The sequence below is a fragment of the Ictidomys tridecemlineatus genome, chromosome 5 (assembly GCF_052094955.1).
Source record: "Ictidomys tridecemlineatus isolate mIctTri1 chromosome 5, mIctTri1.hap1, whole genome shotgun sequence".
Lineage (NCBI taxonomy): Eukaryota > Metazoa > Chordata > Mammalia > Rodentia > Sciuridae > Ictidomys > Ictidomys tridecemlineatus.
Window position 1 is genome coordinate 199914895 of NC_135481.1, and position 14835 is coordinate 199929729.

At 60.8% G+C, this 14835-nt stretch overlaps 1 protein-coding gene across 3 annotated transcripts; it reads right to left on the minus strand.

Annotated features, from left to right (window-relative positions):
- Window positions 1-147: 147 nt before the first annotated feature.
- Window positions 148-14115, minus strand: Helz2 (helicase with zinc finger 2). 3 transcript variants are annotated; one of them, XM_005325329.5, is made up of 18 exons: window positions 14049-14115; window positions 11974-13034; window positions 11440-11623; window positions 11260-11367; window positions 10267-10784; window positions 9527-10168; window positions 7907-8687; window positions 7688-7763; window positions 3885-7539; window positions 3480-3769; window positions 3209-3370; window positions 2978-3125; window positions 2769-2885; window positions 2509-2701; window positions 2017-2370; window positions 1585-1741; window positions 1333-1500; window positions 148-1247 (listed from the first exon to the last, which is right to left on the minus strand). In XM_005325329.5, the coding sequence occupies exons 2-18, from the start codon at window positions 12981-12983 to the stop codon at window positions 1123-1125; spliced, it is 8688 nt and encodes a 2895-aa protein (XP_005325386.4). In that variant the 5' UTR covers window positions 12984-13034; window positions 14049-14115; the 3' UTR covers window positions 148-1122. The 3 variants fall into 3 exon arrangements, with proteins under 3 accessions (XP_005325386.4, XP_077908318.1, XP_077908319.1); XM_078052192.1 differs by lacking the exon at window positions 14049-14115 and having other exon boundaries at window positions 11974-14001; XM_078052193.1 differs by lacking the exons at window positions 148-1247; window positions 1333-1500; window positions 1585-1741; window positions 2017-2370 and having other exon boundaries at window positions 2630-2885.
- Between the last annotated feature and the right edge of the window lie 720 nt (window positions 14116-14835).

The window sequence follows — 14835 nt, forward strand, 5'->3', positions numbered from 1 at the left end:
GGTCTTTATAACACCATTAATATTTAATCATGAGGGGCTGGGCTGGGCTAAGTGGCAAAGCACTTGCCTGGCACGTGTGAGGCCCTGGGTTCAATTCTTGGCACCACATAGAAATGAATAAAATAGAGTTCCATCAACAACAAAAAATATATTTAAAAAATTTAATCATGAGGTGGAATCTGAGAAAAGGTTGAAAATTGGAATACAGAAACCTGGTTTGTAGAAAACCCCAGTGGACAGGCACTCCTCCCACAGAAGGCTCTGCAGAGGCGAGGGGAGGCCTCTTGCTCCTCCTTGGACGGCTGACTTGCTGGCGGCACCTCAAGACTCAGGAGAGGGGGTGAACAAAGGAGAGCTACTTCCAGGTGGGTGGGTGGGTGGCGGCAAGCTCAAGCAGGGAGACTGCACCCACTCAACCCTGCAGAGAAAGGGCCCCAGGCAAGTTGTCCTGAGGGCTCTGGGCCTGGACAAGTGTGGCTGGGGTGGAGGCAGCCCAGAGTGTCTGGGGCACCTTGCTCCTGGCCCTTGGCCCACCCACCGGCAGGAGTGTTGTATGCCGTCTGGCTTGACTGGCCTCCCCCGATAGGCAGAGGTCTCTACAGGATAGTGGCAGTGAGGGCAGAGAAATGGCCCCTCTTCAAGGGAGGTCCTGGCCCTGCCTGTGGTCCCAGTAGAAGACGCTGGCTTTGGTGTATTTGAAACTAGAAAAGAAGGCAGATGCCATGCCAGGGTGATCCCAGAGGGTCTGAAGGTCAAAATGCAGCCTCAAAGAGGTCTCCTTCCTACCTGAGGCCTCCCGGTGACAGGGGTGTCTCCTGCCAATATGGCCTCAATGGTCAGCTGCTGAGAGGCTGTCCTATCAACCAACGTCCCATCCCGGGAGAGCAGCACAGCAGAGAGAGAGAGGGGCTCACTCCAGTCCCTCTTCTCTTTCCAAGTTCAGGCACAAACAGGAAGATCACCCCCAGGAAGAGGTCAACACCAGCTGCTGCCAGCCGCCTGGGCCTTCCCAGCAGCCACGGTGGCAAGTTGACATGGCCACCTGCCCTGGGCTCCAGTCCACTGTAGGGAGAGGGCCATGCTCTCCACCAGCATATCCTGAGCTAGGCAGAGAGGGACTCTTCAGGAAGACATTGCTGGCCTCCTTCGGACCTGCACCTGGCTAGCAGGCACGAGGCTCTGCTGGGCTGCACAGAAGTCCAGGAGACGGCGCCAGAGAGGGCAGCAGGACAGCAGGATGTGGTCTCCTGCGGGCAGAGGAAAGCAGCTCCAGCCCATCGGAGTGCCCACAGGGAGCAGCCCCAGTCCTCTCCTGGGCCCCCACACCCTCACCAATCAGGCAGAGCCCCTCCTGGGCCCGGGTGATGGCCACGTTAACTTGGTTGGGGTCCACCACGAAGCCCAGGAACTTTTTGAGCCAGCTCTTGGTCGGTCGCTGGTCCACATCACTCCTGGGGCACGTGCGGACGGTGCTCACCAGCACATAGCGCCACTCACTCCCTGGGGTGAGAGGTGAGCTTGTAGGTGCTCCCCACACCCAGTGCACTCTGACCCCCAGGTGTGGGTTTCCAAATCCAATCTCACCCTGGCTCTTGGTGATGGAGGACACAGTTACTCCAGTGACACCCTCCCTCTCAAGGCCCTTGCTGATGGCTACAGCCTGTGCATTGTACGGTGTGAGGATAGCAATATCCTGGGGGTCTACTGTCCGGTCCAGGGTCAGCTGCTTGGTGATCCGAACCTGAGCGGACAGAGTGGCAGGTGGAGCTGGACCATGGTGCCATCTGGGCCCAGGGCACATGAGCTTCCCTCAAGTTCCCTTGGCCCCTCTTCCTCCTAGAAGGCCTCTCTGACACTTCCTCCTCCTTCCCCTCATCCAGTGAGCCCTTCTTAACCCCAATTCCTCCTCCAGGAAGTCTTCCCTCATTCCTCTTCCTCCTCCTCCTCCTCCTCCTCCAGGAAGACACCCCAGTCCTGACCCATGGGGGCACCAGGGAGGGTCTCTCTCATGCTTACCACCTCTGCCACCTCTTCCAGGTTGGCCTTGGAGTTCTCATTTCCTTCATCTGTGGACACCAGCAGGCTCTGCTCCTGGCCCTGCACATAGCCAAAAATGATAGAGCAGCTCTCCTTGCCAGCATAGCCCAGAATGCTGGCTGGTCGCCTCAGGCCCTGCCAGGCCCTCAGTTTCCTCCCATAGAACTCCATGGAGGGGAAGGTGCAGATGGCCTGGTGCATGCGGTACTGTGTGTCCAGGAGGAAGGCATCCCTGTGGTACCGCTCAAAGAGAGACCGATCCATCCCCAGGTTTTGCAGTTGCTTGTCCTTGACCACAGGCCGTAGCTGCTTGTGGTCCCCGAGCAGGACCACCTGGAGGCACAAGGGGCATGGTCCTGACCTGGCCCAGAGGTACCCCACCCTGTGGGCCATTCCAGACCCTGCTCAGTGCTGTCCTTCACACCTCAGCCTCCAACCCGGGGCACAGGCTCTCCACTGACTGTCCCTCACCTTCTCAGCTTTGGAGAAGCGCACCAAGGGGATTAGGGTCTCCGGTTCAGTGGCCATGCCCGCTTCGTCCACGAGGATCTGCCGGATGTCCAGCTTTTGGAGGCTGGCTGAGGCTGCACAGGAGCATGTGCACAGAATGATGGAGTGCTGGTCTAGCTCAAACTTCCGCGCCTTCCCCAGGATGCTCCTGTACCTGTGTGGGCCACAGCCTGTCATCCTGATGCCCCAGCAGGAGGCTTACCTCCCAGCCCACCACTTACAAGGCAAGGTCCTCCCTAGAGAAGACTTCCTCTCTCTGCAGCCGGGCGTCAAATGCCCTGATCTCTGGTGCAAATGGGTTGGAAGCCTGTCGGATTCGGTGGTGCAGGGTGATGCTCCTGCAGGGTAGAGCCTCAGTAAACCACAGTCCACTGTAAGGCCAACTCAGGCCCAGCCTCCACCCATGCTCAGAAGGACAGACAGGCCGCACCTGAGGGTCTCGTTTGGCCTCCCCTCCTGGTGGGCCTTGTTGAGCAGGCCTCTGCGGCCCACACCTGGAATTGGGAACTCAGTGGCCTCGGACTTCTCACTGTACACTCGCAGGGGCCGCAGCTCTGCTCTCCTGCTCAGGAGTAGTTCTGGGGGTGGTTTGGGGTGTGAGCTTAGGCTGTTCCTCTGTGCAGGCAGCCCCTGGCCACCCCATGCACTGTACCCAGCACACCTGCCATTACATCCACTGACTTGTTGGAGGGGCCACAGTACAAGATGTGTGGGCCCCTCGGCTGCCCTGCCCCACCAGGGCTACTGCTGGTGGACTCCTGCTCCTGGTGTGATTGATGCAGCCAGAACATGATGTGGAGGCCCACCACGGTCTTCCCTGTACCTTCAGTCAGAGCACAGGGTAAGCAGAGCCCACCCTATTTCCCAGGATCCCCGTGGCCCATGGCCCAGCCTGCCCAGGGAAGCCCTGCTCCCCTTGCATGTGGGCCCACCTGGTGGGCCCTGGATGACTGTGAAGGGCTTCTCCAGAGCCTTCCTGACGGCCTCGTTCTGGCCAGAATTCAACTTGTGGTGACCTCCGGGGATGTCATAGGCCTCTAGCTCCAGGAGCCTGCTGGCAGCCACTGGGAGCTGGGGACCAGGCCTCCCTAAGCACCCATGCAGGACAGGGAGGGGGCAGGAGGGTGAGCTGGGGTGGGGCTTGGGGCTGGACCGGCCCAGAGCAATGCTGACCACCAGGGGGGACGCCTTCTTCAGCCCACGCACGGCTTCCTCCTTGCGCCTGGGAGTGAGAGGGACACAGGGAAGTCAAGAGGACCCCCCACCCAGGAAGAGACCATGCTCACCTTCCACACCTGCCCTGGCCTCACAGGGCAAGCCTGGTCGAAGCCACTCACAGGTCAGGAAGCTGCTTGGGCATCACCTCCACAGTGAATCGAGTGCCGGGCCTCAGCACCTCTTCTGGAACCTTCTCCATGGCCATTTGGTGGATGAAGAAGTGCACCCTCCTAAAGGCCTCCTGCCGGTCTTCCTGGTCCTCCTGGTCCAAGTCCTCAGTCAGCCCGTGCGCTACCCAGGCATACCCAGGGGGATCGATGCTCAGGATGGGCCTGAGGCTGCTGGGCCTGGCAGAAGGGGCCTGGAGCCCCTCGAGCCGGATGCAGAGATAGCAGCAGCTGAAATTGACATGGATGCAGCTCTCCCAGAGGAAGGCAGCGTCCAGGAGGAAGGTGCCCCGCAGGTGCCCTTGGGGGGTGCTCTCCGCGTCCCAGTTGATGCACACATGCTGCAGCGTGATGGAGCTGTTCTCTGCAACTGCATTGGTGGCCGACTCCAGGCCGCAGAGAGGCTCCCACACGCGGGAGTACTCATCCTCGTCGCGGTACCAGTCTTGCGAGGCCTGGAGCACACGCCCAGAGAAACAGTCACCAGGCCGCTCCACATGCTCCAGGCAGAGGCTGAGGCCGGGCACCACAGTCCACAGCTGCAGGGCTGGTGCCAGAAAGCCACGCTGCAGGCTGGTGCTGAGCTGTACCTGCAGGGTGTCCCCGCTGCCCAGCTCCCGGACAACCTCTATGAAATGGCCACAGGGGCTCTGACGCACGTGTATAGGCTCCCGCCCTGGGGACTCCTCCTGGCCCTGCTCCTGGATGAGGGCAGCTGCCTCCGGCCAGCGCTGCTCCTCCATCAGCACCAACAGCTGCTTCCATTGGGCTGCACCCACAACCCGGGTGTATGGGTCGTGCAAGGTGCCAGGCAGTGGGGAGGATGGCCGGGACCTCTGCACCGAGTAGATGCGGCGTCGCCATAGCAGCCGCAGGCCTGGCCGGCTCTCCAGGCTGCGGGGGTGGTCAGCCAGCTGCAGGTAGCTATAGTGGACAGGGTAGGGATCAGGCAGCGTCTCTTGGTTGACTGGGAAGAGGAGCTTGAAGCAGTGGGTGCCCATCTCCACATCCACCACAAAGCCCAGCTTATTTTGGGGTTGGGCCTTGAGCTGGGTGGCCAGGTGCAGGCTTCGGGCCCGCCGCTGATAGCTCCGGGAACATGCATACTGGCTGCCAAAGTCCTGGCAGAGTCCATCGATGTCCCTGGTGGAGTACTCAGGCCCCCCATGGCCCAGCGCCAGCAGCAGCAGCCTTTGCACCACCAAGTCCAGGTACCTGCGGATGGGCGATGTGGCCCATGTGTACCAGTCCACCTGCAGTGAGTAGTGGCTGGCCAGTTGCTGCTCACCCTGGCTAGAGCGGCCAAACACCGAGCGACCTAGGACCTTTCGGAAGGCAAGGCCTGCAGGAGCCAGAGAAGGGTGCATGTCATCCGTGGCAATGAGGTCCACCATCCGGTCGTAGTCCTGGGCATGGGCAGCGAGCTGGACATGCTTCCAGAGGGAGGCCAGGACATGCAACTGCTTGCCCGGGGTGCTGTGGTCATGCAGATAGTGCTGGAGGCGCGGTGACAGGGCCACCAACTCTCCATGCCGCTCACGAACGGCTTTAAGCTGGAGACTGCTAGGTGTGGGCTGCCACCTCAGGGGTGTGACCGTCCTTGTGTGCTCACACTGCACCAGGAACTGAGCCACCAGTCTGTTAAACTGGATCATGTACTCTTTGACCATGATGTGGGCTACGCGGAAGCCCAGCTCACTGTCCTCCTGCGGGGGCTCATAGTCACAGGCAGTCTGCAGGCGGTGTCGGCGCAGCACCCGGGAGAAGTAGCAGGCAGCTGCGACACAGGCCTCCACTGAGCCCAGGTGGGCTGGCAGCTGCAGGCCGGCGCCTGGGTATCCCTTGATCATCGCCTCAGCCTCCTCATAGGACAGCTGGTGGTCAGAGCATATCACAGAGGGGGCAAAGCGCAGGCTCTGGAGCTGGCCACTGCCCTTCTCCATGGTGAGGAAGAGGGAGACAGCCAGGCGGTCCCGGCCTGGCAGGAGACTGAGCACTTCCTGGCAGACTGTGACTGGCAGTATGAGCACTGGCTCTCTATCGGGAGCATAGAATGCAATGCCCTGCCGGCGGGCCTCCACGTCCAGGGTCCCATCCCTGGGCACAAAGCTGGCCACATCAGTGATGTGCACAGCTACCTCACACCTGGTGCCCAGGTCCCGGACACTGAGGGCATCATCTAGGTTACAGGCACCCTGGGGGTCCACAGTGAAGGTCAGGAGGCTGCGACAATCTTCTCGGTCACCAGCAGCAGAGTCCAGCTCCATTTGGTATCTCTCCAGCACCTTGGTGATGGAGGCTGGGTCAGGCATGGGGGTCCTGAGGCCATGCTCCAGGTCCAGGATGCGGAGGCCCTGCTCCCAGGTGGTGGCCTCGGGCAGCACATCCAGGATTATGCCCAGTGGGTAGTAGAAACGCTCACGCCACAGGACGATGTGGACCCAGAAGAGCTGGGTGTGCCGAGCCTCAGCCGAGAGGGTCTTGTGCCCCACACGCTGCACCCGGCCCCGGAGCAGGCGGTGAATGGGGATGTGCAGCGGATCCTTCAGCTCAGCCACAAAGATCTTGGTCACAGAGCTGTCCACAGGGATCATGATCCGGGGATCCCACTTGTCCATCCGGCACACAAAGGCCAGCGCATGACTCCTCCTCTTCAGCACACCCACCACACGGCCCTGCAGCCGTCCTGTCATGTCCCCATCACCAGCCTCCCGGTCCAGGACCTGCACCAGCACCTCATCCCCTGTAAAGGCCATCCCACAGTTCAGACGGCCCCTGATCTGGATGGGGCTGGAGGCTGCATTGCTTAGCGGCATGGCGGACGCCCGCTGGAAGGTCTCCTTCAGGAACGTGCAGTGGCGGTACAGCTCGGGCTCTGAGTGAAGTAGCTCCCGCAGCATGGCTGGGGGCAGGTTGGTGTACTGCTGGGCCTGCTGTGGAGACTTGGGTCTGGCTACGGTGTCCAGCAACCCATCCTCCCCAACAGTCACTGTCACCTGTCGGCTCTCATCCAAGAGCTCCTGCAGGATGGCATCCTCGGCGTCGAGCTCCCCGTGGGAAGGCCAGAAGTCAGATTCCCAGTCCTCGGGGTCTGCAGGCCTCCTGCCCTCCAGGGTCCGCCCTGCTGCTGCATCCCCAGGGGCTGCGTCCCCTGCCTCCACCTTCACAGCGACCTCACGCCCCTTGGCCACGGGCTCGGGCAGAACCCTTGCCACAGCCACGTGCTCTGTGGCTGGGCCTCCAGCTGTCTCTTCTGTGACAGTGTCCCTAGCCACTGCTGCCCCAGCTGCCTCTGCTCTGGGGGCCACAGGGGCCCAATGCCGCCTCTGAGCCACACTCTGCTCGATCTGCTCTAGCGACAGGCTCTCGGGACAGATGCTGCGGTGCTCCACACACTCGTGGATGAAGCTCCTCCAGAGCTTGCTGCAGGCTCCAAAGGAGCAGAGGGCTACTGCATCCCCCACAGCCACCAGTTGGGACTGGGCTCGGGTCATGATCGTGTTCAGCACACGGGCCTCGGTGAAGAACTCGGAGGCCAGTGCCCTGGGGCCGAGCAGACTGAGGGAGTTGTGCACAGTGCTCAGTACCACCACCCGGAACTCCCGCCCTGCAGGGGACACATGGGTCAAACTGCTAGTCAGGACAGTGGACAGACCTCCATCTTCAGCTTCACCCCCCACTGGAGCAAGACTGAGGAACAGGCCAGAAACTGCCCCACAGCCAGGTGCCCCTTGCCCATGCCACTGACCACTCACCTGGCAGGATCTCAAAGCTGCCCACAGACACCTCGCCCAGCTTCCTTCTCCTCAGCTCCTGCCTCAGGGCAGCGACCTGGAGACAATAGGTCAGAGCATGAGGGGTTGGTGCCCTGCCAGCGATGGGCCCCAGAGACCTGGGCACCCTCAGCCGCCAAGCAGCACCCATTCTGGAACTTCAGGTGGTAAACTTCCAAGGAGGCCAGAGGCTGGGCTCACCTGGGCACCATGGGAGACAGCACAGATGTGTCTCTGCTCCCGGCTACCCCAGCAGCGGGGCCAGGTGTTGTAGACTTCCTGCACTTTCTCCACCACCTGAGCGACCTCCGCTGCATTGATCCAGGACGTCCTGGACAGGTCCTGCTCAGGGGTACCCGCCACATGGCAGAACATGAGCGGGTAGTGCTGGGGGTGGCGTGGGACCTTGCCGCTGGCCTGGATGGGGTTGCCCTTGGTCGTGTAGAAGTGGCGTGAGACGAAGCTGATGATGGCTGCGGTGCAGCGGTAGTTCTCGTGGAAGATGAGGCGGCTCTTCTGGGCAACCATGTGGGCCTCCTGCTGGTAGTGCAGGAAGAGGCGGTAGAGCAGTGTGTGCCTGGCCGCCCTAGCCCTGGGCACGCTGAAGAGCCTGGGCGTGACCTGCATGTGGTCCCCCGCCAGCACCACACGGGTGTGGGGTGAGGCATAGGCCAGTGGGGTGAGGGCTTCGCACTCCAGCATCTGGGCAGCCTCATCGATGAGGATGTGGGAGAAGAAGCCGACTGGCACCTGCAGCTTTCGGGCCTGGGAAGTGGTGGTGACCACCAGGCGGTGATGTGCCAGCTCTGCCCTGGTGGGTGGGCGGAAGGCCCGGCCGTCCTCTGTCAGGCAGCAGTACTGCAGCGTAGCAGGGTCGGTCTGGCTGGGCGGGCGGTCTGTGTACATCACCCGGAGCGGAGCTGCCTCAGGGTGGTTGCTGACATAGGCGTGGAAATACTCCCGGATGTAGATGTCTGCAGCACTGCGGAAGCACAAGGCATGCAGCTATTCCCACTGTCTGCTAAAATGCCCCATGTACCTGGCCCCACCTGGAGATCCTGGAAGGAGGTGGGCAGAGTCCTGCCAGGCATGCTGGCATCCCCAGAGGGAACAGACACACGGCGAAGATGCAGGAAGGTCAGAGCCTGACAGAAAGGAATGGGAGGAGCAGAAGCTCCTGCGGGGTCAGGGAGGGCTCAGAGGGGGAGCGGTTTAAGGCAAAGCAGGGAGGAAGGTGAAGGAGCTGGCCATGGCCTGCAGCAGCCCAGGGTGACCAGAGGCTGGCCTGACCTGAGCATGGCTCCTGGGCTCTGTCAGCAGTGGGCAGCAAGAACTGGTACCCTAACTCTCAGGGGCAGAGTCCAAGGGTCAAGAGGCAAAGGAAAGGCTGTTGGCACCTTCCAGGTGAGCCATACCTGGCCCCACTAGCCCCCCAGACACTGCCAAGACCCAGTGATCCCCACCCTAAACCCAAAAGATTGGCCCAGGACATGTGGCCCTGTCCTGTGCATCCTCCCTCCTGATGCCGGGCTGAGGAAGACCCCAGAAACCTGCCAGCGTATGCTGTTGGAGAACCAAGAAAACCACATCAACCAGAGGGGAACTTCCCTATTGAGAAATCTGTGTTTCTATAGAAAACACAATCAATCAAGGGCCTTGCCATGTAAAGCTGAGCAAGCCAACCTCTGCCACCCTTCTATGGTACATGACCTCTTGGTGGCTCTCCAGTCCCTCAGCCAACAACATACCCATCACCCCAGGGCAGCTGGCCCTCAGGAGAGTCCCCACAGAGGGCTGGATACTGGGCAGGCCTGGGCTCACCTGTTGGTGTGTGTGCAGATGAGTACCTTGGTGTGGGACTGCCGAACCACCTCCAGAGAGGCCATGGCTAGTGTGTAGGTTTTGCCAGTGCCAAAGGGCCCATAGATGAGTAGCGGGGGAACAGGCTTCATGCCTCCTGGGCTGCTGCCTGCAATGAGCCGCACAGCCATCTTCTGCTTGCGGTTTCCACACAGTGAGGGTGGGATGGGCCTGAGATGGGGCACAGTGCAGTTGGGCAGGTCCGGTATCACCAGGTGCTCCTTGGGCAGTGCGTCCACTGCCTGGTGCCAGAGGCGGAATGGCATTGGGTCAATCTGGAACTGCACTTCTAAGAGGGGGTTGTCCTCAGGCTTTAGCTCTAGGGCCACACAGCAGTGTGCTGGCAGCAGTAGCCACAGAGCTTGCTCTGAGCTGGCCCGTGTCTCCAGCTGCACTTCGAACACTGTGTCATTAGGTGCGGGCACAGGGGCTATGAGGGCCGTGCTCACTGCCCGACTCAGCAGGAAGCCCTGGTCTGTATCTGGCATCAGAGAGGAGGGGACAGGGACTTCGGCGTAGAGGGCTCCCTGTGGTGCGAAGAGCATGCCCAGTGCTGGTGTCTGCAGAGCCGCCTTCAGGGACACCTGGACCTGCATGGTCAGCCTGGTGGGAGCACCTGGTGGTGAGCTCCCAGGCCACAGCTGTAGACCTGGCTTCACATTCAGATTCCCAGCTGCCCACCCGCCTGCTGCCTGCCTCACCTGGCCACCAGCTGCTGCTGAGCAGCCTCCTCCTCATAGAGGAAATTGTGCATCTTCTGCCGATAGTTGCTAAGAGAGATGGGGCCTGAGGCCAGGCTGCTGTGACTGAACTCCAAGGCCAGGGCCGGCGCCTTGTACTTGGCCACCAGGGCTGCTTGCTCAGCTGTGCGTGGCACGCAAGGAACCACGTGACGGTTGCCTGTGTGCCAGCGGCCCCGCTCCTCGAGGAAGGTAGGTGCTGGCCTTCCACAGAATCCTAGGCTCTGTGCTTGGCCCAGCTGCAACCCCAGCTTCTGAAGCAGAACTGGCCGGCGGCCAAAGTCGAAGACCACCCACTGCTCAAAGGTACCAAAGGAGGCAGCCTGCACATGCACCTCCACCTGGAATTCAGCTGAGGTGTCAGGCACACGGAAGTGTTGCCCCTGCGCATACAGCTGGCCCCGTGGGAGGGAGGGGGCCACCAACGAGAAGTCTGCTCCAGGCTCCTGCTTAAGCAGGGCCACGTGGAGCAGGGGGTCCTAGGAGAAGAGACTGGATGTGAGGTGCACCCCCAGGCCCTGACCCAACCCTCTGGGCATCATCCCAGTCTCCTTCCCTCCCAAGAGGCAGTTCCAGCCACTCTCTGGGTGTAGAACCTAAGCCTGCTTAACCTCCCTGGTCTCCTCTGCATGGTGGGGTCATGGGACGTGCCTTAGGCCCTGTGGATGTGAGCATAGGCAGGATGGGCAGCCTGGGCCCACCTCACCCTCCCTCTTGGGGAACCAGACACTGCTAACCCATGAACGCTGCAGAGGGACCCTCAGGGTGGGGGCTCTTGAGATGCCCTGTCTGTAGGTAAGGAAACTGAGGCAGAGAACTAAGGAACCTGCCCAGGTCCAGATCCCAGGCTCCTGACATCTACCCATCTCTGGTACTCACCTCCTGGGGCATCCTTCACCCAGGGATAGACTAGCCCACAAGGCCTGAGGCCTTGGATCTGTGCTAAGCCCTCACCTCAGAGTGGACAGTGAACGTCCAGCTGTGTTGGGTCTTCTTCTCCTGGGCCTTATGCACTAGGGGCTGGTGGCAAGTAATAGACACTCCAGGGACAGTCTCAGCCAGCTGCAGGGAAGACCTGGCCTTTAGCAGGGCAGCCTGAACCTTCCCCCTACCCCTGGCACAGCCCCCACTTACCACCAGGACCTCGCTGCTGCTGTGCTGGTACTCAGCCAGCAGCCGCGCCCGGTAGGGCATCAACCCATCCTTCCAGGCTTCTTGCTCCCGCAGCTGCAGGGCCTGTGCCCGCTGGACCCACTCTTGCAGTTCCTGGGCTGAGTGTGCCTTGGTGCAGATGTCCCCATATTCACAGAGGTCAGGCCTGGGGGCAGGGAGGTCATCAGGGCTACATGGAGGTGCAGCCGAAAGGTGGGCTGAAAGGCAGGCCTCCTGTGCCCACTCTAGCCTGTATGGGAAGCAGGATGGATTCCAGGCCAGGGGCATGCACGGGCCTTGCCTGCTGTCTACTCTCATGCCCCGAGGACAAGGCCTGTCACGCAGCTCCAAGAAAGGGACTTTCCTTACCCAGGTCCTCAGAGGCCAGGTAGTGCTGACCCACTGGGAGAGGATGAGGCAGGTGCAGGGAGCCCCAGGACCATGAGTCTTGCATTTCCTGGTGCTGGCTGGTGGGGATTCGTCTCCCACCTCAGGTTCCCACCCAGCTGTCCTTACCTTGGGCAAAGCTCAAATGTAGACAACCCCATGGGTGGGCTGCGGTACTCCCAGGGCACAGCCTGGTCGTAGGCCACCATCTGTGCATGCTCCAGGGAGGAGCAGTGGTTCTCAAAGGCTTCCTGAGTGTGGCAGGTGACCAGGCAGGTGTGACAGTACAGCTGGACCCCAGGGGGCTGGCCCTGGGGCGCTGTACACTGTGCCTCCCCAAGGGCAGGGTGAGTGAGCAGGTCCTCCCGCTGGAGCCCATCCAGCTGCTCAGCCTTCCACACGGCCATCTCCACAGCACTGTGTGCATACTGGCAGCGGGCAGCGCCATGGCGGCACGGCTGCCCACGCTCCACGAACATGCAGTAGTTCAGCAGGGGGCGATTCTGGGGCAGTGGCCGCACCTCTACAAACTGCCGCTTGCGGCCCTCGGTGCTGACATGGATGAGGAGTGACTGGCAGGTTCCATGCTCGGGGCACCGTCCCTGGGGGTCCATAGGGCTAAGGTGTGGGGGGCAGCGCCTGAAGCAGTGGGCACACAGAAGTTGGAAGTGGCCTCCGAACTCTGCACAGATGGTGTCAGCCGCCCCAGGTGGCCCACCCTGAGCCCTCTTGCCCTGCAAGGCAGCCTTCAGCCACAGTCGGGGGAGGTTGTGCTTGCGTTCGAAGGTCCAGACCAGTGCCTCCTCTCGGCTGTGGGCGAAAGTGCACCGGTTCCTGTGGCGCCGGCAGCCCAGCTCTGGGCTGTAGTAGCGACAGACTTTGTAGTACAGAGGCCTTGGGAAGGTGGGCCTGCGGCCCACCCTGCGCCAGACCTGACTCTTGGCAGTGCACTTGCAGCGGGCCAGCAGAATCTCCTGGGGGCAGCCATGCTCCACCTTCTGCAGCACATAGGTGGTCTCGTTGAGGCGCTGGGCACAGCGAGGGCAACCCAGATAGAGGTCCACTTTGGCGTAGAGCCTGGCTAGCCCCTTGGTGGCCAGAGGGCTGGTGGGCAACGGACCACGCCCCGGGGATGCCATGTCTGAAGCTGACCAGGCTCTTCAGGGCGGCATTCAAGACTCCCTGGCCCACTGGGACAGGAGGCCCAAGTCAGGCAGAGGTCAGAGGGTCACCCACACATTCCCCCAGGCCAGGGTGAAGAATCCTGCCTAACCCAACGCAGAGAGAACTGTTGGCAGTGGCCTTGACTGATGGAGAAGCTAAGACTACTGGCCTGACCCACCAAACCCCTTCCTCCTGAAGGGTCTCCAGCTTGCTCAAGAGAAGCAGAAGTGACAGCTGGGGACACAGGAGAACCCTGGAGGCTACAGAAGCTGGGCCCAGTGAGGCCTGGGACTCCCAGGTTTCCGTCTCCTTTACAGACACTATACCTCTTTTCTGAGAGTCCACAGTGTCTCTTAGGGTGACTGTACCCCTAGTCTTGGCAGTGGGGACCCAGGGTGGGGAGGACACAGCCCTGCAGAGGACCAACCCTTTCCAGGTAGGAGAGATAACAGAGTTCCTACAGGGATGCCAGGAGAGGGGGCTGCCCAGGACTCAGAGTTTTAGCTGGGGCCACTCCAGCTGGGACGAGGGAGGTGACAGCTCCTTGCACACTCTGCTGGTCAGGAAACTTTGGGGTAATACAAAAACAATGTTTTAAAAATAAATGACTGGGACTGTGGTTGTGGCTCAGTTGTAGAGAGCTCGCCTAGCACGTGCAAGGCCCTGGGTTCGATCCTCAGCACCACATAAAAATAAATAAATAAAATATTGTGTCCAACTACAACTAAAAAATAAATAATAAAAATAAAGAAAGAAAAATGACTAGGGTAGCCCCACCCAGGGTCTGAAAAACCCTGTACCCAAGTGGAAATTTCTGAGCCAACCAGGTGCTGGATCCAGTAGGAGATGCAAGGGAGTCTGGCTGTGCTGCTGTGGGTGGGGTTGGGGGCCTTCCAGGCAGCTGGCTCACTCCCCGGGACTCAGGAGCACTGGCATCCCTCCCCTCCCCAGCAGGCCCTGGAGCACTGGCATCCCTCCCCTCCCCAGCAGGCCCTCCGGTCTCGGCTCCAGCTACCACCAGGGGTTTACCCAGCACTCACCAGCACCAACCTCCAGCAGTGATCACTTTCGATTCTGCCCCTGGGGCGGCTCAAACCTCAGATGCCTGATCACGGAAATTACCTCACTGACCCCTGCCCCGCCCCCGCCCCTGCCCCGCCCTCGAGTGACACCTCCCCTCCCAGCCTTGGTGGAGCTCCCTGGACTGCGGAAGAAAGTAGGAAGAGTCCTGGGGTGCCCTGGGGTCAGCCATTCTTGGCCCCAGCCTCACACACACATTCTTCTGTGGCCTTGGGTGTACGGAGGGGGAGTTTCAACCTGGGCAGATGGCTAATGGTGCCATGCCCATTTGGGGTTTAAAAGATATTCCTATTGGAGGTGAGGAGCACTTTCTTGCAGACCCGGGAGCCCGCACAAGTGCACTCTGGCTAGGAAGGAGTACTGGGGAGGGGGAATGGGCTGAGAGTTCTGCAGGGGGAGGGGCCCTTTCCTAAAAGGAAATATCCCTCTGAGGCTCTAGTGACTACATCCAACCCCCTGAAACAAATGAAGAGGTCCAAGCTATGACTTGAAGAGCCAGGAGCATTACACAACCTCTCTTGAGCTGTGCCTAACCTCCTGGCCTTGTGGAGAAGGGCCACCATCAGCTGAGCACAGCAGTCACCCCATAGCCTACACAGCCAGCTGATCCCCAGCTGAGCCAGGAAACTGTGGGCGTAGGATCCTGATCTCGCCCACTGCAAAGGCCAACCTGAGCAACCAGGGAGCCTGGTACAAAACTGGCTGGGTATCAAAAAAGACTGCCAACTTCCTCCCTCCCTGCTCTCT

Excerpts from the sequence above, each read along its gene's own strand:
- Helz2 (XM_005325329.5), bottom strand. The coding sequence starts at position 12,983 with ATGGCATCCCCGGGGCGTGGTCCGTTGCCCACCAGCCCTCTGGCCACC. Across the intron at positions 7,764-7,906 it reads CTGTCTCCCATGGTGCCCAG|GTCGCTGCCCTGAGGCAGGA; the intron begins GTGAGCCCAGCC and ends TATTGTCTCCAG. Across the intron at positions 1,742-2,016 it reads TGGAAGAGGTGGCAGAGGTG|GTTCGGATCACCAAGCAGCT; the intron begins GTAAGCATGAGA and ends CTGTCCGCTCAG.